Raw genomic sequence first — 21,196 nt, forward strand, 5'->3', positions numbered from 1 at the left:
CATTCAAATATAATCCCATGGTCCGCCCTGATGGACTGGCTACAAACACACTCGAATGCAGTCAAGAACTACGAGATTGTCAGCAAGCAGTGCTCCAGAAATGTTTCTAAGTCATGTCTAGTTTTAAATCTTTGGAATAAAACTGATTTTTTTTTTAATACCCTCTGACTAACATATACATAATTGCCTCTGGCAAATGGGCAGATTTTGTGTGTGTGTTTAGGGTGGTTTTTCTTTTTTTTGGTCTAAATTGAAAAAATGAAAAAAGAGAAAGAAAACTTGAAGGGCCAGACCTCAGAATGCCCCAAGTGTCCAACTGGCAGCTACAGCATTTGTGATAAGGAGGCTCCTCTGCCCTCAGACGAGTAGTTTCAACATTTCAGTGAAATCAAAGTTTGCAGAAAGCTGAGAAACCAAATGCCAAGGATCTTGAAGGTTGCTGTCATAAATGAATCTGTGTTTCTTATATTTCCTTTCAAAGACTTCAGTTTTGCATCCCAAATAGGTATGGGGTGGCATTTTAACAGTCAGTGAGTCAAACAGTCAAAGGAGGGCAGGAGAGGAGCCAGCTGGTATGAAGGAGCAGCAACCATGGGCGGACCAAATGCCATTTTTGTTTTTTTAGACGTGTCTTGAAGGGATGGTTCCAGAATATACAAAATATACAATCTGCCCTAATAACCACCCCGCTCGCTTGCATAGGCCATTTAATGGTCCTAAAGGCAGTCTTTGGAGTTGAGGCCAGTGCCAGCTAGCTAAGAATGCGGGTAGATGATGGAGACCGATATTGGATGTGTGTGGGGGATGGAAAGTGAGGCATGGAATCCCCTCGGAGTCAGCTTGCAGAGTAAAAGTGAGGCCTCTGTTGATCCCAGGTGCTCTAGGGCACAAGTCATGGTGGGCCTAGCCAGAAAAATTAAAAAATCAGAAATATGTCTCTCCTTTTAGACAGACCATGAGAGAAATATCTCAACCCTTTCCTTAAATGTCCACCCTTTATTCCCACAATAGTATTTTGAATTGTGTGTTTTAACAAGTGGGATGACATGACTCAGTGGGCATGAGACAGGAAGAGAGGGTGATGGTTTTTGAAGCCACTAGACTTGGGAGGCATCCTCCATTCTCCCCATTCCTGGAAAGAGGGATATTTTTGGCTTTTTTGTCAGGTCATAACCCAGAGTTACGTTCAATATGCAGCTGCCCTTTGAGACTAGCGACATCTATGCTGAAACTGGTTGTTAGGGTAGCAGTGACACACAGCACGGGGTTGATCACTATGAACTGAGGTCAGGATGCCTCAAGGGGGATGAAAAAAGTGTGATGTCCCATCTGATTGGCTGCTTCGAGAGCTGGACCTCCAGGTGACGAGAGAGAGAGTCCTGGAGAAGTTTAGTCCATGGAGAAAAGATAAAACATTTAAGCTTCCAAATAAGCTTTTCAAGTTTTCATTAGCAAAAAACAGAGAGATTAAAAAGAAAAAATCTAGCACTGGCAATAAGGTGAGGCTCAAGGGATACACTGTGATTGATCATCAAGGACTTTATTCTCTTGGCCACTTTGCAGTCATGCTAGAAGTTTCCAGAATCCCTAGTGCATATGGTGTGCAAGAGTCAAAAAGTAAGAAAAGAACACTCTTCCCTGGAGACCTGGAGAGTGAAGTCTAGAGAAATGCAGGCCAGAAAGGTGTAAGGTGTTATTCCGGAGTCTGCCGCCGCTAAGGCCGTTGGTATCGACTGGAAAGATCTCAATAGTACTAAGAACCAAAACTGATCAACAGTTCTGTGAGGAAGTCGGACGCACGGAATAGTAGGACTTTTCACACACAAAGGACAAATAAACTGAGAGTTAATTTTGGCTACCAAACTGCAATTTGGTTTGCTAGGTCATTTTCCCCCAACTATTGAAAAAGAAACATTAGTGCTACACATATGCAACTTTAAGACGTTGTATTCTCCTATCAAGTTGCACTGAGAAGCAAGTTAAATAAGCCCCTCTTACTGCCGTCCACCTGTAGAGACGTCACATCCATTTTCTTTGATTTCCATTGGCAACAGCGGGAAATAATTCCAATAGTGCTGAAGTAAGCAGCCAGATTGCCTTGCTGAGTTCACCTGGTCTCTTTCTTCTTCTTCTACCATCTGGCTAGGGCAAGGCATAAAGATAGACGTATATATTTTAAATATAGCTGAGTGCATGACTGTGTGTGTGTGTCTATGTGTGAGTGTGTGTGTGTGTGTCTGTGTGTGTGTGTGTGTGTGTGTACACAGAGGTTTAATAAGTGAGAACTTTCTTCTGCGAGGCAATGGGTCCCCGCCTGAAGTCCAGCCCCCTGCCTCATGGCATTTCCTTCAGACAACGGCTGGCCGACGCCATGGCAACTCTGGCCTTCAGGTTTTTTAGATATGTCTCTTCATATGGAGGGCAAGATGGTCAGACCTGGAAAAACACCTAGGGAAGATGAGAAAAACAAGGATATTAGAGGGATCTGCATAAAGAACTCAACTTCCATCACCCCTTAGAAAATGATTAGCCCTAAAAGAGAGAGAGAGGCACTGCGTGTGTATTGAGAAACAAGGTATATAATGCAGGTGAGCTCAGCAGTCAAACTGCTTGGGTTCACTTCCTCCAATAGCTGTGTGACTGAGCACCTTAACCTCTCAGTGTCTTAAGTCTTAGTCGCTCAGTTCTGTCCAACTCTTTGCGACCCCACAGACTGTAGCCCATCAGGCTCCTCTGTCCATGGAATTCTCCAGGCAAGAATACTGGAGTAGGTGGCCATTCCCTTCTCTAGGGGATCTTCCTGATGCAGGGATCCAACCCAGATCTCCTGCATTGCAGGCAGATTACCATCTGAGCCATCAAGGAAGCCTGGTGTCTTAATTCCTCCTCAATAAATTGGGGAAAATGAGAACATTTACTTCATAGATTGGTTGTGAAGATTAAGTGAGATGATCTATGTAAAGTGCTTAGACAATTGCCCGGCACGTGGTAAAATCTTGATTAATATTAACTGTTATTATTGTGATTGTCATTATTAAAGAAGAAACAAATGTAAAAGTGTTTTGGAAATAGTATGTGTCATGCTCATACCACTACAAAGAACGATTAGCCTGTACTATCAAATGATGACACTCTTAGCATTTCAACACCCAGATTTCAGTCTTAAGTTTTACAGTGGAAGCCCAGAAATGGCTGCCTGTGGTATCTGCAGGTCTATATAAGCACTCCACATTCAAAGGGAGGAAAAGCTCACGTTTATTAATAATGGTGTCATATGCAGGCATGTGCTTGGTGTTTCTCCAGTACTACCCTAGACTCAATGGACATAAGTTTAAGCAAACTCCAGGAGAGAGGGAAGGACCGGGAAGCCCAGCATGCTGCAGTCTATGGGGTCACAAAGAGTCAAACACAACTTAGCGGCTGAACAGAAACAACAACAATATCCTCAGCAGCCTTCCATGGTAAATCTTCACACTCTTTTCTTGGGCACGCACGCGGTAGGGACCCTGAGGCTGGGGTCACACAGCCAGTGAGTGGCAGTCATGGGGTGAGAACCCAGGCAGATGCGTAAACCTACTCTTTGAACTGTTTCTGGTACCCAAGGTCGACCACTGAATCCCTTTGTCAGCCTCAGAGTGAAAGCAGTGGCTGTTTTCACTCCTTCCCCTTTCTTTTAACACCACCCACTTGATTTTGCCCTGGGTAGTAACTCTTCCACATTCTCAGTTGTGGGAGAATAACCCGCCTCCTAAGGCTGAAGTGATGGCCACAGTGATCTGCTGAGTGACAGTCATGTGATCCACAAAGGTCAATGAGAGTGAGTTCTGGGACATTTGCTGAAACTGTTGGAAGAAAAACGCTCTCTTTGGGGCTTAGACACTAAGATAGGAGCTGCAGGTGTCCATGCGGCCACGGGGGAAAGAGCCTATTTGAGAATGAAGTCAACAGAGAAAAACGGGTTAAGGGGTAGGAAGGAAAAGAGAGTTTCTAGTCCTGAGGACAACATCTAAGCACTTGGACTCAGCCAAGCATGAAGACAAATTGAATTCTGTTCTTCTTAGTTATAGGAGCTAATAAAACCCCCCAGAAGCTAACTCAAGACTGAGTCAGGGTTCTCTACTTATAACTAAGAGAGTGGCCATTTCCGCATCTCTGAGGCCTACATACAGTCTCAGGTTCTTGGGCTGGAATCCCAGGGAAGTCAGTGCATCAGACAGCAGTCATTCTGAGTTCTGGGTGTGAGTTCTCCCTCAGATCCAGCTCTAGAAACTGGTCTCTGTCCTACCTGGGAGAAAGTTTCCAGGTCCCCAGAGACACTGCCTGAGACATCCTTCCAGTTCAAAACTCTAGTTGGTGTGTTAGCAAGCTGTCCTGCTCAGGTCAGCAAGGGTTCCTGTTCAGGGCAGAATTTCCCTGCATTTTTTCATTGCTAAAACAAAGAAAGAGAAAACCCCGGCCCTATCTGCTGACCCCAACACTCTCCACACACTGTTTGTGTTCATTTATCAGATACACATGCTGGATAGAACCTCAAGAAAATGAAGTGAAATAGAACAAAGTAAAATGAAAAAAAAATTATCATAATGGGAAAAATAAGAGTAGAAAGTGATCTAATCCAGTAACATAATGAATAACAGTAATTCTAACCATAACCGCTTATTTTGGGCTCTGATTTGGTATCAGCAAGATACTTGAATAATCCCTTGGCATAGCATCTAAAGGGGATTTGATTTACTATAGAACAGTAATAAATTTTCTTTAAAAGCAAGTACTTGATGTCACCGGTACAAGAAAAAGCAGTACAGCCTGTGGGGAATTTAGTATTTGACTGTCTTGTGCCGAGGGCACACTTAGTACTATCCACTGCCTCTTCTCTTTCTTTCCCTTCCTCCTTCCCCTCCTCCTTTCTTCCTTCTCTCCTTCCTTCATCTCAACAGCGTAGAGAAAGAAGATCTAAGTCGGGAAGTTCTTTTTGTAGGTATTTCCTTTCTAAAGTTAACATTCTTATAAGAACTCTATAAAGAAGGTACCATTCTTAGCCCCATTACTAGATGAGATATTCATCAAAAAGAAGCAAAGCCAAAATCTGAACCCAAGTAGCCTTGACTCCAGAGTCCACGCTTTCAGCCCTACCCAGTTCTCAGGCTGAGCAGAAGGTCAAGCTGAACTGTCCGTTTAAAGAATTGGTAGTAGGCAGAATTGATGGATGGTTTTCCCCAAACACCTGCACCTCATCCCCAGAACTTGTGAATATGTTAGGTTCAAAGGCAAAGGGGAATTAAGGTTGTGGGTGGAATTAATTTGCTGGTCAGCTGCTTTCAAATAGGAAGCTTACTCTGGGTAGACCCAATGTCACTGCAAGGGTCTTTAAAAACGGAAAAGGGAATTAAAAGAGAAAACCAGAGAGATGGAAGAGTGAAAAGGACTCAATAGCTTTGATGATGAAGAAAGGGGGTCAGGAGCCAAGGAACATGGGCAAAGCTGAAAGCTGGAAAAGGCAAGGAAATGGTTCTTCCCTTGAGCCTCAGGAAGGGAATGGAGAGCAACCCACATCTTGATTTTACCCCCAGGGAGATCTGTGTTGGACTTCTAACCCAAGGAACCGTAAGATGATAAATCTGTAAATATAAATAAGGGTGATACTAAACTTGTGACAACTGGCAATGTCAGCAACTAGAAAATGAATCTAGAAGTTAATCTGGTCAAGCCTGAGCAGCAAGGCCCTGCAAGAAAGCCACAGAGCATGTACCAAGAACCCTGTCTGTCCAAAAGAGGCACGTGGGGGCTCGAGATGGTAAGGAGCAAAGCAGAAGTCTTTGCTACTAACACAAAACCTTTCTCTTTTCTTTTCCTCATTCTGAGAACATAAGGGACAACAGTATTTCTTAAAAATTAATTAATTAATTAATTTTTGGCTGTGCTGGGTCTCTGTTGCTGCACGCGGGCTTTCTCTAGTTGCAGCAAATGGGAGCTACTCTCTAGTTGAGGTATGCAGGTTTCTTACTGCAGTAGCTTCTTTTTGCAGAGCATGAACATTAGGTCTCATGGGGCTCAGGAGTTACTTCACGGCATGTGGAAATCTTTCCAGACCAGGGATCGAACCCATGTCTCCTGCGTTGGCAGGTGGATTCTTAACCATTGGACCACCAGGGAAGTCTCATGGGACAACAGCATTCTTGATATAGGACTTCATTTGAAATAACCACCTAGTACTGTATGTGTTCCATACTTTCATTCTCCTTTAACCAACTGCTTAACCTGTGCTGGCTATCTAGCAATCTGTACAAGCATCTATCTTTACTCTTTAAATTCTTTCAGAAAAAAAAAAAAAGTGAAAAACCAACCAATTCTTTAACATGGTATAAAATATGATTGCACTCCTCCTGAATCAAACTAGCATCGTTATTTGCTAAAATTCTAGAAAGTGCATGGATTTAGAATGAGACTGGGTCCCTCACCGTTGAGTTTTTATTTAAATCCAATATACCAGTAGGATACTTAGTCATGATTAATTTATATTTATTAAATTATACTTACTGAGTTCCACATAGGAATAGTAAAGTAAAGGTAGTAGATAAACTCTGCATCTAGAAATGCAGAATCGAGTAATTCTAAGGGTAATATACCCCCAGAGGGTAGTTAGGACTGTACAGCAGTCAGATGACCTTAAATAAGAAAGTTCTTAATGACTAAAATTTGTTTACTGCAGAGAACTAGTCAAACCCCTACTGTCATTTCTCTTGCTGATGAAAAAGGCCCCCTAAAGTCACATGGGCATTAAGCCAACAGCAACGCACCAGGGCAGCAAAGGGCTAGACATACGTTGATGTTTCTCACCACCTATAAGTGGGCTGACCAAGAGATCAAAGATCAAAACGCCTCCTCTAAACTTCCTAGGATCTTGGAGGTACTACTCTGGGAGCAGGCTCCTTGGGTTATAGTTGCATATGGCTACTTGGGGAAATAGCCCTGCTTACTACCATCAGCAGCCTCTTGCTCTGTGGGCTGAGAAACAACACTCATCCCTTTAAGCAGCTGGTCACTGAGTGGGTGGTACTGCGTAGTTTGATGGTAAGATAGCAGAAACACCTCATTGCTTTCTCCCCAAACCTAAAGCCAGAGGTCACAAAACTTAATGTCTTTAAGGCCAGGCAGATAAAGTAAATGGATGCAATGGGTCAAAAGTAAGAAACACACAGCATTTTTAAACCATCTGATTCTACTTCTGTGAATATAAAAAAATGTTGCTCTTCATTAAGAGAAGATAACTGGACATGCTACATAGCAACTGATGCTCTGCCTTCATACTGTGGAGACTGTGGTGAGGGAGGGGGAACAGAGAGAAATGAGTAATCACAGGACCATTTCCAAAGGCAGTGATGACTATTCAGCTCCAGAAAATTATGGCCACCTGCGAATGTGAGTCCACTGTTACCAGATCTTCCAATTTTTCAAAGCCAGGAACAGAGATTTTTGTGACATTTAGCAATTTGCTGCTGCTGCTGCTAAGTCGCTTAAGTCGTGCCCGACTCTGTGCGACCCCATAGACGGCAGCCCACCAGGCTCCCCCATCCCTGGGATTCTCCACGCAAGAACATTGGAGTGGGTTGCTGTTTCCTTCTCCATTAGCAATTTGAAATGTTAGCAAAACAAACAAGAACTCATGTATTTTTAAATTTACCCTACAGTCAAAATTAAAGTATAAGTTAGACTTGGTACTTGCTTTAAGGTCAAGAAACCCCAATCTTACTTTGTTCAGCCTCTAAGTAGCATAGTCTGAGGGCTTCCCAGGTGGTGCTAGCGGTAAAGAACCCACCTTGCAATGCAGGAGACCTAAGAGATACAGGTTCAGTCCCTGGTTCAGGAAGATCCCCTGGAGGAGGAATTGGCAATCTGCTCCAGTAATCTTGCCTGGAAAATCCCATGGACAGAGGAGCCTGGTGGGCTATACAGTCCGTGGGATCGCAAAGGGTCGGACATGACTGTAGTGACTTAGCGCGCATGCCCATAGGGTAGTCTGATTATTCAATTATATGAGGCAAGAGGCACGAGATAGGTTTCTCAGGCTCATACATATTGTGGCACCAACAGGATCCAGCGCTCTGCTAAGGGCTATAAATGTCCTCTTTTTTTGAAGGTAAAAGTCTTCTAAGGAATGCCAAGTCCGCGGTCACTCCAGGCTTTCCTTCCATCTCTTTGGGTCCACTCCAGCTCCCCGCGCCACCTCCCAGACCTGCTCTATTTTTAGCACAGTTCCTGCAGCTGAAGTACAAGGTGCTGCCTGTCAGGAGACACTAACGAGGCTCCACCCCCTGGTTTCTGACACTGGTGAAAGGCACTGACTCTCCTGTCACAGAAATTTGAGCTACTCGCCAGCTGCCCCAAATACCATGTCACAGAGTTTGTACCATCTGCTCAGCAAACTTCTAGCTCCAGAAACCAGAGTATATTTTGAAGAGGAAAATCAAGCAAAAGACTAACTGAACTACCCATCCCTGACATCTCCTACAGTGAAATATCTGGTCAATTTGAAATTATTTCTCCATATACATCAGTCAGGTTTAATACTAATATGTCAAGTGCTGGACAGATGCATTGTTGCTGTTCAGTTGCTCAGTCATGTCTGACTCTTTGTGACTCCATGGGCTGCAGCATGGACATGTACAGTTTCATGGACATGTCCATGTCCATGGACATGGACAGTTTCCCTGTCCTTCACTATCTCCTGCAGCTTGCTCAAATTCATGTCTATTGAGCTGGTGATGCTATCCAACCATCTCATTCTCTGTCATCCCCTTCTCCAGTATGGACAGTTGCATACTGCTTAATAACTCAGTTGACTTAAGAGGAATACTAATCTGGCAATTTCCCCATAAGAATTCTTTGCCTGTTTCCAAGACTTATGGCTATCCATCAAGCACGATTTCCAAGTAATTAGCCTCACCACCTTTCAGGGAAGGACGACTCATGTGTACCTACTACCACCACACTCTGATAACTCACAAAGGATATATCTTCATCCCCACCGGTATAATGACCTTCCTCAAAGGACTATGGTCAAAGAGTTACCGCCTATATAGCTTCTTTAATTAGTAACCAGGGTTAGATATGGGCATCAAGAGAAAGTTTCAAATAAGGAGCAACATCACTGAAATATAATCTATAGGAGAATAGCTGCTGATTTCTATAAAGTCAGGAGGACTTTGAGGTGATGGGACAGAAATGAAAACCAGGTTGTATTTTGGGGTAGCAGAAGAAAGCTCTAAGGGATGGACAGACAATAGCTTCATGGAGTGTACTTCCTCAGCCTTGGGGTGGGAGGTTATCTTTGGGCTCCAGAAGGCATGGGGGCTTTATTTAGTTCTTTGAGAATGAAGATAAGAGGAAAATAGGCTCTTCAGGAAAAAGGAAAAAAAAAAAAGGAGGAACACATGAATGCTTCTTTATAAGCATCTTAAAGGAGCACCAAAGCAACTGGCCATCCATGAAATGTGGCTACTCCTGTCCTGCTCTGCACCAGAGGAAGGTCTGGTGAGGGGGCTGGGGGAGGCAGGATGCAAAAGCGATCGCATTTCCTCCACTGGAGAGCCAGGCCTCTGCGGACATCCTGCACATCCCTCCTGCCACCCTGCGAGCGAGGGGCCGAACCGGGTAACCCTGAGGCTTTCAGGGCTTTTATCGTATTAGAAGCATTTTTCTCATCATAACCGAGACCTTTAATATTGCATTAAAAAGATGGTTAATTTTCTTAAGCTTCCTTTTAAACACAGAAATAGGATTAGAAGGATAACACGCTCAGATGCAAGCCCATTATTTGATTACGTCTAAACCTAATCCTGCCTTCACCTTGGTCTGCAGAGTCTCCATTTTGGGGTTTATTGGTTGATAATGCCAAGGCTGTCAGATACTATTACTTGTGTAGTGTCTGTTGCTACGTGCTCTTTCTTCCACTATCAAATGCTGAAGGTTTGAAATTGAATTATAGGATGAGTTCTCAAAGCCTCACCATCTTTTAGACCTTTGTACCTACTTTCAAAGAAGAAAGGATGGCTCAGGTCCCCCAAAGAATGGGAACTCTCTTCAGTAAGTTTATTTCTAACAATGCTTCAAAGGAAAGTCTTATAACTAATTTCCCCTCCTTCATGCAGGCTTTCTACTTCTCACATTGAGAAAAATGGTATTGATATTAATAAAAAGATCAGAAACTACCGGTGACCATTCTCTAGCCTATTAATTTTCTTATTATACTAGAATTATCTGTCACATCATCCCCTCGAGGGTAGGAGTTAGGTCTCACTGATATCTAGAGACCATCACAGTTCTGGTGTTCATGAAATACTCATGTAACTGACCCGAGAATCCATATCATCTCTTGATTGTATGCAAGGAGGCACCCTTATCTCATTGGTTTTCTCCATGGAAAAGTAAGAAGCATCCCCAGGCCCGAGTCTCTTTGAGAAAGGCTTGTGATGAAGCCAAGAGTGCATGACCAACCCACCCTCCCACCCACTTCACCATCTCCCTTTCCCTTCCCGCCAGCTTCTAAGTTTCTTTACCTGTCGCAGTGGTTGCATTTAAAGGGCTTTGCACCTGTGTGTTTCCTGTAGTGCCTTGTGAGCTCATCGCTTCGTGCAAAACGCCACTCACACCCTTCCCACGAGCACTTATAAGGCTTCTCACCTGTAAGGAGAGATGGAATGACCATGGTCAGTGACAGGAACAAAATGATATGGGTCTGTTACCTACTCTTCAGTCTTGGAAAAGGGCTATAAAACCATTCCTGAAAGGCTAAATTTCCTAACATAGTGTGTCACATTTTTTTTTAAGCCTCTTAGTGCTTTTGTTGTTGTTAATTTTTTTTAACCTTCAAAAGTGGTTTCACAAGATCTTCAAATCTAGAGCTGTCATTTCAGTTCCCAGAGTCAAAGCATTTCCTTCGACTGGAGAGGGATCAATTTTTATTTATTTTCTATTCTCTGGAGCACTCTGACCCCCCACACTCCAAGCAGAAAGGAAATGTGCTATTTTCATCAGAACCACAAATGCTTCTAATTCTATTTTTCTCTAGAACCTAGAGTAATTTACCATTTCAGCCTTTTTAGTCTTCTCCCCTCTCTTCCCTCCTACCACAAAGTATAGCCAGGCAGCTGACTGACAAGGCAAAGAGTTCAGGGCTCCCAGAACCTCAGTTCCTTCCAGTAAATGTGAGTGGATGGACAGTCATGAGGAAAGGCTACAACTTGAGAGTAAAACAAAAAATCACTTAACAATTCCTGGTATTTATGTAAAATACAGTTGCAAAAGTCCCATTTAAGAAGATCATCACTTAATGACTCCAGAGCGTTCATATTCGAGAGTGATACACATTATTAAAAAAAATATTTTTAAAGTCAATTTGTAGAGCAAGTTTTCAGCCATGTTGAAGCTGCTTAGAAGCATGAAATCCAAGCTCCGTGCTCAAGTGACCTTTTTGCACAGTAAATACAGATGGAGGAATATGGGAGAGAAAGTACATGACTTTTCCTAAGACCTTTTTTTTTTAACCCATCAACGTCTGTCACCAAACATGACAAATATTTACCCTTCCAACTGTATGGTGGGCTGGTTCTAGTAAGATGAAAAATGATCTTTGAAATCATGAGAGTTACTGAGCCCTGTCACTGACAGGCTGGTTAGCATAGAGGTCAACAGCTCTCTGAAGCCAACTTTCCTAGGCTCAACTTTTGGTTCTTCCCTTAACTATCTAGCCTTGGGCAAGATGATAAACCTCTCTGTGCCTCTGTCTTCTTTTACAAATAATAGTAGTATGTACCTCAAAGGGAGAGGATAAATCAATATACACATGTACTATATATTAATCAGAACAATGCCTGGCATAGATACGATGAACATAACTGGTAAAGAGTATAACTGCCAAACCCGAAATTTCCAGATACACAAGTGCCAAAGTAGTACAGCTGCCCCATTATTTCTCCATTTTCAATAGCTCAACCTTCACTATAGGCAGCAGTTTAGGAGACCTTGCCCAGATACTATACTTGACCCACTTTCTTCTTTCCACCTTTCTCCTTCCCTTTAAACCTAACTACAAAGTGTTCACAATTCTTTATTTGTATCACCTAGAATTGAACCAAACAGGATTGAAAATTTTATTTCATTAAATCGGTGCCCTAGTGAGCCGCTGCTCTGTAAGACCCATGGAGAAGAGGAATGAGAAATGCAGGCATCTCTTTTCAACTGAACCAAGAGGACATGAAGGAGGGCCAGAGGCGCAGGAGGAAACCCATTCAGTTTTGGAAACCAGGAAAAAAAAAAAAAGAATCACTAAGCGGTGTTAAAAGTTCACCTTCTAGATCCTTACAGCCACAATTTTAGAAAAGTGTGCCTGCTGCAGAGAGAGAAGGTGAAGCGTGATGGGGTCAGGTCACCTTCAGAGTTAGCACAGCTGGGATCTTATTCTGTTCGTTACAGATGCCAGGCCTCAGGGTCCCCGTCTGTCAAATGGGGGTGAGATTCCTGTGTCTATTGTGAGGTTGATGTAAGATGTTGTGGATCAGGCATTTCTGGAGCCTGGCGCAAGGTAAATGGTTAGTTAATCTGAACTCCCATTCCTCCCCATTCGCCTGTATTCTCAGAGGCGGCTGAGGAGACAGGTCTAAGTGGCGGTCAATATAACCTTCCAGGACTCAGGCTCCAGCATGCTGAGCCTGGAGTCACTCTGGGCAACCTAAATATTGAAAAATGGGAGAGTCTTTTTAAGTCTGAAGTGTTACCTCAGTATACTGATGGAGAATGGACCAGAAAGACCGTGTCCTTTAGATCTGCACTGAATGAGTGGGATGTTGAAGGGGAACTAAGAGACCCAAGTTGAAGAGAGAAGGACCAGAGAGGACTGTTGGCATCATTTACTTAATGCTATTGATCACCCATGAGCCTCCGTTACTTCAAGGAAATCTGGCAAACACAACAACAAGAAATGGAGAATGAGGCACCAAAGACTTCAGAAATTCCAAATGCCCCTTACTCCCAAAGGCCTTCATGTACAAGTAACACTGGAGGGTCCTGGAACCTTGGGTACCAAGCATACCTCAAAAGCAACAACGAGGCATCTAGAAATGCCATGACATTCTGCAGCAACAAGCAGAGACATCCAGTCCCCAAAATCAATCCCACAATCGAACAGACCCGTCCATCATAGGCAACCACACTCTGAAGGACACAGGAAGGACAGAGACAAAATGGAGATTAAAGTGGCTGTCTTTGGGTTTTTTGTCTTTTTTTTTAATTTCTAAGTGTTTGCTTTTTCCCTTGCTGAATTTTTAAAAATTAGTTTTGTTCTGTTTTATGCTGACAAATAATGTCAAGGTTTTAGTTATTTCCCAGAAAATAATGTGGATGCTCAGTTAATTCCTAGCACAAACCAAGCACCATCTCCCCAGTAGCTATTTCACAGCATCCTTCCAGTGGCTGTGTCCTTGTTGCAGCTGCAAAGACAGAAACTACACGCAGCTGGATTTGGCTCTGAATTGTATCACCTAACACTGTCTCCTGCTTCAGCAGGTGCTACATAGAACAACACTGAGGACAAGACCCTCCACCCTGCCAGTTTAGCCAAGTTATGCTATAGCGATTCATCAAGCTATTTTTCCAACATCTGATTAATTAACCCACAAGCTGCCATTTCTGCAAATGCTCATAAAAAATTTAAAATAACCAAGAAAGAACTCAACCAAACGAAGGAGTAGTGCCTAAAACAGGGAGAGTTCAGAAATCAGAGGGACAGGAAAAACAGAATGGGGAATACAATTTCATGTTTAAAGCTCACTAATACTGCAGGGCACGAATTCATGATTCCCCACAAAATGGCCTCTGAAATGCAATGTGGTCCAAAACAGAGTGACCTTTTATTCAGTTTTTTACAGAGTAACTCTCCCTACATCGTGATCATCACATTTGGTTGATCAAAAAATACTGTCACCATTGCTTTCTGAACATGCACCTCCAATACATGTGGATTAATCCACAAATTATATAAATGTACTAATGTCCTAATACATTAGGACGTTATAAAACATACACTCAATATAGAAATTTGAAAGAATTAGGGTCATTTAAATATAAACAGGGGCTTCCCCGATGGCACAGCAGTAAAGAATCCTCCTGTAATGAAGCAGACGCAGGTTTGATCCCTGGGTTAGGAAGATTCCCTGGAGAAGGAAATGGCAACCTACTCTAGAAACTCACCTGGAGAATTCCATGGATGGAAGAACATGGTGGGTTACAGTCCATGGGGTCACAAGGAGCTGGACACGGCTGAGCAACTAACCCCCCACACACAAATATAAACAGAGGTTATCAAATTTTCTTCTTGCACTCAAAACAACAGTGTTGCACAACTGTACTTCGAGACCACTGCCCTACAGGGTGAATGAGAAGATCTTAGCTCCACACTCACTGGTGTCTGTGCTTCCAGCCTTGGTCCCTACAGTCTATTCTCCCTGCAGCAGCCAGAAGAACCCTTTGAAAATATAAATCAGAGCATGTATGTCCCTCACAGGGGACTTTAATCTTTCTATTTCCATATAATTATTTTCTTTAAGACCCTCTGGGATTTTATTTTATGCATTGAAAACATTATTCTGCAGAGGGTTCCACAGGCTTCACCAGACTGCTAAAGAAGTTCATGACCCAAAAAAGGTTAAGAAATTAAAATGTAAATGTTCCAATGTTCCAGGTTTCCTACTGCTTTCAGAATAGAAGTCAAAAGCTTGTAAGGTCCTATTGCATAGAATCTCCATGATCTGCCCTGACTGCTCCCACCTCAGAGCTTTTGCACTTCTCCCTGATCTGCCTGGAATGCTCCTGTTCCCTCACTGCCATCAGGTCAGTGCTCAACTGTCTCCACTTCAGAGATATCTACCCTCAGCATTCTCTGTTGAACAGCAGCAGATTCTGTCATCTTCTGGGACCACTTAGTCATGACAGATTTTATTTTTGGGGGCTCCAAAATCACTGCAGATGGTGACTGCAGACATGAAATTAAAAGACGCTTGCTCCTTGGAAGAAAAGTTATGACCAACCTAGACAGCATATTAAAAAGCAGAGAATTAATTTGCCAACAAATGTCTGTCTAGTCAAAGATACGGTTTTTCCAGTAGTCATGTACAGATGTGAGAGTTGGACTATAAAGAAAACTGAGCACCGAAGAATTGATGCTTTTGAACTGTGGTGTTGGAAAAAACTCTTGAGAGTCCCTTGGACTGCAAGGAGATCCAACCAGTCCATCCTAAAGGAAATCAGTCCTGAATACTCATTGGAAGGACTGATGCTGAAGCTGAAACTCCAATACTTTGGCCACCTGATGCAAAGAATTGACTCATCTGAAAAGACCCTGATGCTGGGAAAGACTGAAGGCAGGAGGAGAAGGGGATGACAGAGGATGAGATGGTTTGATGGCATCACCGACTCAATGGATATGAGTTTGAGTAAACTCCGGGAGTTGGCGATGGACAGGGAGGCCTGGTGTGCTGCGGTCCATGGGGTCGCAAAGAGTTGGATACGACTGAGTGACTGAACTGAACTGAGTCTCTTCAAAATGAGATTGCGTATTGTTTGTATGCAGTACTGTCTGCTTCCCCTAGGAGAGTATAAGCTTCATGCAGGCATCTCTTTTGTTCGTTGTGATACCAACAGTACCAAAGTGGGGCCTGGCTCAACCCTGTAGGACACACTGCATGAATGAAACATCCTTTCTGATTTGCAACAAAGACCCGAGTCCACACAGAGGAGCAGGACAGTCTAAGCGATCTCAGTCCCTCTCTATGTTCTGACCTGACTTAAGAGCAGAAAATGATCGCTGGCTTGTTTAAACCCAGCCATACCTCTGTGTCAGGGACCACAGTGTGAAACTCTACTCTACAATGGATTAAGTATTCCTTCACCATCATATATCACTTCCCACTTCTTCCCTATCCACCTGAGCCTAAAAAAGGAGTATCCTGAAAATCTTCCTGTAACCTTCAACTCACACCTGGGATCGGTCTCCTGAGCAACATCCCCTCTGGGAAACCACGTGCGTCATTTTACAGAACTCATTTGTAAAGGTTCTCACTGAAGACGAGTTTGGGAGAGCGTAAGTGATATGTCAAATGTATTGCACTATACATTTGCCTTTAAGACTAAGACTGTAGCATGAAGTATGAACAGGTGTCAGCATCTTGCATTAAAAGTCTCTTGAAAATAAACATTGCTAATGCAAATTTTCTGCATTCATTTACCAATCTGCAAAATTTCAAGTTTCTAATCCAATTCCTAAGGAGACTAGGACCTTGACGTACCCAGGTTTCAGTTAAAACTAATTTCATCTATTACTTTTCTTTTTTAAAAAAATGTAGCTACTAGATTTCTGTTGTCTGGGCATGTTCGGGTCCTAGTCCCCTTAGGACTTGGATTAGGAATTTGTAATTCTGCAGATCAGGAAATAGAAAAGCAAAATGGAAAGGAGGAAGAATACTCTGTAATGGGTTTATATTGCTACTGAGTACATCTAGAGGGAACCAGCAAAGACCTTTCAATTGCTCACATCACACTCAGCAGCACTAGAGAATTTAAGCTACCTGGGGAATAAAGACATTGAAAGAGAAAATGTCACTACACTTTCTTAACATTGGAAAAAGAGTAACCAGTAAACATCACTCCATAGCTTGGCAATTCCTTCTCAGGGCGTACCTGCTACAACAAGAAAATACTCCAAGTTCTTAACTCTGCTTTGGAAAATTGTCTCAGAGCTCCTCTTAGATTCCAGATGAATCTTAAATACTTTCTTTAGGTGATTGATGGAAAAATGAGACAAGGACTTTGTTTTCTGTAATTTCAAAAGCATTTATAGTGACTACATAAAATAAAACAGATACTCTTTTATTTATGCTATATGTTGATTCTTTTCATTCATTAATCACTTGCTCATCCAAAGGCCAAATAGATGCTACAACCCGAGTTACTGAATTTACAAAAAGCACTAGTTACTTTACAGAGCATGCAAATATTTACTCTATTTTTAAAAATTTTAAAACAACTAATAAAATAAAAACTGGTCTAGGTTAGGTTAACTCCTCATCGCCTGGCGTGCGTGTGTCCTTAGTTGCTTCTGTTGTGTCTGACTTTTTGCGACCCCTTGGACTGTAGCCCATCAGGCTCCTCGTCCATGGGATTCTCCAGGCAAGAATACTGGAGTGGGTTGCCACGCCCTCCTCCAGGGGATCTTCCCAACCCAGGGATCGAACTTGCAACTCATGTCTCCTGCATTGGCAGGTGGATTCTTTACCTCTAGTGCCACCTGGGAAGCCCAAGCCCCTTCGTTGCCTGGATTACCACCTTAAAATGGTTGTTTAAAAATCTATAATCTAGAATTTAAACCTTATGTCCTTAAGTAGGTATAGCTCCTATTTTAGAATGCGGAGAGAGGTGAGAAAGGATTTTGACTTAATCCCACAACCGTTGACACCTGTCGTGTCCAGTGCAGTAGTTACAAATCACATATGGCTGTGAGCACTTAAAGTGAGCTTAAGGCAACTAAAGAACTGAACATTTAATTTAACTTAATTTTAATTAAAATTTAAAAACTGAAGCAATGTAAAGAATATTTTACACTTTTGTTTTGGTTAGATAACGTGTATTATTAAAATTATTATCACTATTTCTATTTACTTCTTAAAAATGTGGTTACTAGAAAAATTTAAATCACATATAGAGCTTACATATATTTCTATTTTGGACAGTACAGGTTAAAATATATCTTCTATGTGGAATTCCCACCATTAATTCAAGTGTAAGGGCTCATCCTTTCTAAACTCTTCCCAACGATCAGCCTAAAAGCTACGTTACTACCCTGCTTTCCAGATTCACAAACCCTAACATGCATCATCTCCAAAATACCTCATCTCTGTTCACGTGTGAGCAGATCAAGTCAAATAATGAAACTTCTGATCTAACTCACAAATGGTGAAAATACCATCAACCTCTTCAGTGTGACAATCTGGATGCAACCAACCTTAATTGTTGATTCTATTAATAAGATGCTCTGAACAATGACAGTGTTGGAGATTAAAGTGAAAAAGTCACAGCATTAAAGGAGTTCCCAGGTTGGGAAACCTCATATGTACACACAAATAATACAAACCCAATGTGTCTGATAAATGCCTGTGTGAGGATGTGTGGAGGAGACCATCCCTAAGACTCTCTAGGACCATCAGGGTAGGCATCCCTTGATGTCTCAGTGAAACCTGAATCACTAGTTTGGTGGAGATAAATGGACTAGGCATCCAAAAAGAGATTCTTCTAATTCTGGGTTTGCTACATATCAGCAATATGACCTGTACAGTCAGTTAACTTCTTCATCCTGACTTACTGTTCTTAACCATGTGGAAAAGATATTTTAAAAGATCTGTCCTGCTTCCCTTGTCATTATAAAGATTCACTGGAATCTAGTACATAGAAGTGACTGGTCAATTACAAAATCCCAGATGGATACAAGGTTTTGACGATGATGGCGATATCAAGAGGGAGTTCACAGACGTGCAGGAGGTCAGGGAAGACTAGGGTAACAGAGACCACTGTCACCTCTTTGTGCAAGGCAAAGGCACAGGGTTCCTCCACGAGACTTCAGCTGGAGCCCAAGCATCACACTGAATCACTCCTCAAACCCACCAAGCTTTGTGAAACACAGCCAGGAAATACACAGGATGAAACAAATCTTTGGGGACATATTCCATTTTAATAAATGTTAACTTCTTCCCAGGTGGTGCTAATGGTAAAGAATCACCTGCCAATGCAGGAAACATAAGAGACTCAGGTTTGGTCTCTGGGTGGAGAAGATCCCCTGGAAAAGGGAATGGCGACCCACTCTAGTATTCTTGCCTGAAGAATTCCACGGACAGAGGAGCCTGGTGGGCTACAGTCTATGGGGTCACAAAGAGTCAGACATAAATGAGCAACTAACACACTTTTTCCAAAACATTCCTTTTGGAGGTGAACTGTTCAATTCTTGGTGAATTTGTTTGAAAATTCAAACATTCAAATTCATTCCTTCAAACGCTGAAGGAAGAATGGATTGGTCATGAAACTGGTAACCATCACAGATGCTGGAGCGAGTACAGCTCTCAGCAATTAGAATTTTTGCAAGTATGCAACCTGTGACTCCAGTATAAGTATTTTTAGATACTGCAGCATGTTTCCTATAGCTCAGTTGGTAAAGAATCTGCCTGTGATGCAGGAGACCCCGGTTTAATTTCTGGGACGGGAAGATCTGCTGGAGAATGGATAGGCTACACACTCCAGTATTCTTGGGCTTCCCTTGTGGCTCAGCTGGTAAACAATCCACCTGCAACGCGGGAAACCTGGGTTCGATCCTTGGGCTGGGAAGATCCCCTGGAGAAGGGAAAGGCTACCCACTCCAGTATTCTGGCCTGGAGAATTCCATCGACTATAGTCCATGGGGTCACAAAGAACAGACACAACTGAGCCACTTTCACTTTCCCCTAAGGCTAGGGGTATCATAATATTCTCAAATTGATTTTTTTTTTAATTTCATCAAAATGTGTATATTATTCTAATATTTTCAGTGAGGTACAATTAATTCCGTTCCCCCAACAAAGCAAACTCCTGCAACTCTTAAGAGAATAATTCTCAAATAATTATAAACTCACTTAAAAATTTAGACCTCAACACTCATACCTTAAATTATATGTGCTCAAGTTTTAAAACAAGTAGTTTCTCATAGTTTACTCATGTGGATCTAAACTATTTTCTGGCAACATGGTTAATGTTGTCTGTATTTTTTTCTTAGTTCACTTTGATTCTCACTGGTTTAATTTGGTTGTTATTGCCCAATATTAATTTAAAAAAATAGTTCTGTCAGCTTTTTAAGGATAAATTCAAAGACAGTTCAGTTCAGTTCAGTTGCTCAGTCGTGTCCGACTCTTTGCGACCCCATGAATCGCAGCACGCCAGGCCTCCCTGTCCATCACCAACTCCCAGAGTCTACCCAAACCCATGTCCATCGAGTCGGTGGTGCCATCTAACCATCTCATTCTCTGTCATCCCCTTCTTCTCCTGCCCCTAATCCTTCCCAGCATTAGGGTCTTTTCCAATGAGTCAACTCTTCACATCAGGTGGCCAAAGTATTGGAGTTTCAGCTTCAACATCAGTCCTTCTGATGAATACCCAGGACTGATCTCCTTTAGGATGGACTGGTTGGATCTCCTTGCAGTCCAAGGGACTCTCAAGAGTCTTCTCCAACACCACAGTTCAAAAGCATCAATTCTTCAGCACTCATTTTAATACCAATTTGGAAATTGAAGTACATTTTAGTGATAACCAAAGTTACAACAAAGTTAAAAGCTAGATAGAAATCAGATTTGAAAAGTTGTTAAAACATTCATCTCTTTGTCACCATAACTACACCATGAGAATTATTTGAAACTAATTCATAGGACATTTCTTCCATTTAGCAATAAAGATATTACTCTGTAAGTCAGGTTCCCACAATTCAATGTGATATTTAGGTAGGAATTTGATTAAGACCTATGAATTTCAAACTCATGGCCAATCTTCAATTTTTGCATTAGAAAGAAAGGCAATGCCAAAGAATGCTCAGACTACCACACAATTGCACTCATCTCACACACTAGTAAAGTAATGCTCAAAATTCTCCAAGCCAGGCTTCAGCAATACATAAATCGTGAACTTCCAGATGTTCAAGCTGGTTTTAGAAAAGGCAGAGGAATCAGACATCAAATTGCCAACATCCGCTGGATCATCAAAAAAGCAAGAGAGTTCCAGAAAAACATCTATTTCTGCTTTATTGACTATGCCAAAGCCTTTGACTGTGGGGATCACAATAAACTGTGGAAAATTCTGAAAGAGATGGGAATACCAAACCACCTGACCTGTCTCTTGAGAAACCTGTATGCAGGTCAGGAAGCAACAGTTAGAACTGGACATGGAACAACAGACTGGTTCCAAATAGGAAAAGGAGTACGTCAAGGCTGTATATTGTCACCCTGCTTATTTAACTTATATGCAGAGTACATCATGAGAAACGCTGGGCTGGAAGAAACACAAGCTGGAATCAAGACTGCTGGGAAAAATTCAATAACCTCAGATATGGAGATGACACCATCCTTATGGCAGAAAGTGA

General features: G+C 42.2%; 1 protein-coding gene across 5 annotated transcripts in view; it reads right to left on the bottom strand.

Moving 5' to 3' along the window:
* Positions 1 to 228: 228 nt before the first annotated feature.
* The window catches only part of KLF7 (KLF transcription factor 7), a 98,720-nt gene continuing 77,752 nt past the window's right edge, over positions 229 to 21,196 (bottom strand). For all 5 annotated transcript variants that reach the window (XM_081577962.1, XM_081577961.1, XM_081577967.1 and 2 more), the window contains 2 exons: positions 10,557 to 10,680; positions 229 to 2,448 (listed from right to left, as the gene is read on the bottom strand). In XM_081577962.1, coding sequence (XP_081434088.1) covers positions 2,397 to 2,448; positions 10,557 to 10,680 — 176 coding nt within the window. In that variant the 3' untranslated portion in view covers positions 229 to 2,396. The remainder of the gene's footprint in view (positions 2,449 to 10,556; positions 10,681 to 21,196) is intronic.

Source organism: Giraffa tippelskirchi, chromosome 3 (assembly GCF_054371585.1).
Source record: "Giraffa tippelskirchi isolate mGirTip1 chromosome 3, T2T-mGirTip1v1.2.pri, whole genome shotgun sequence".
Classification (NCBI taxonomy): Eukaryota; Metazoa; Chordata; class Mammalia; order Artiodactyla; family Giraffidae; genus Giraffa; species Giraffa tippelskirchi.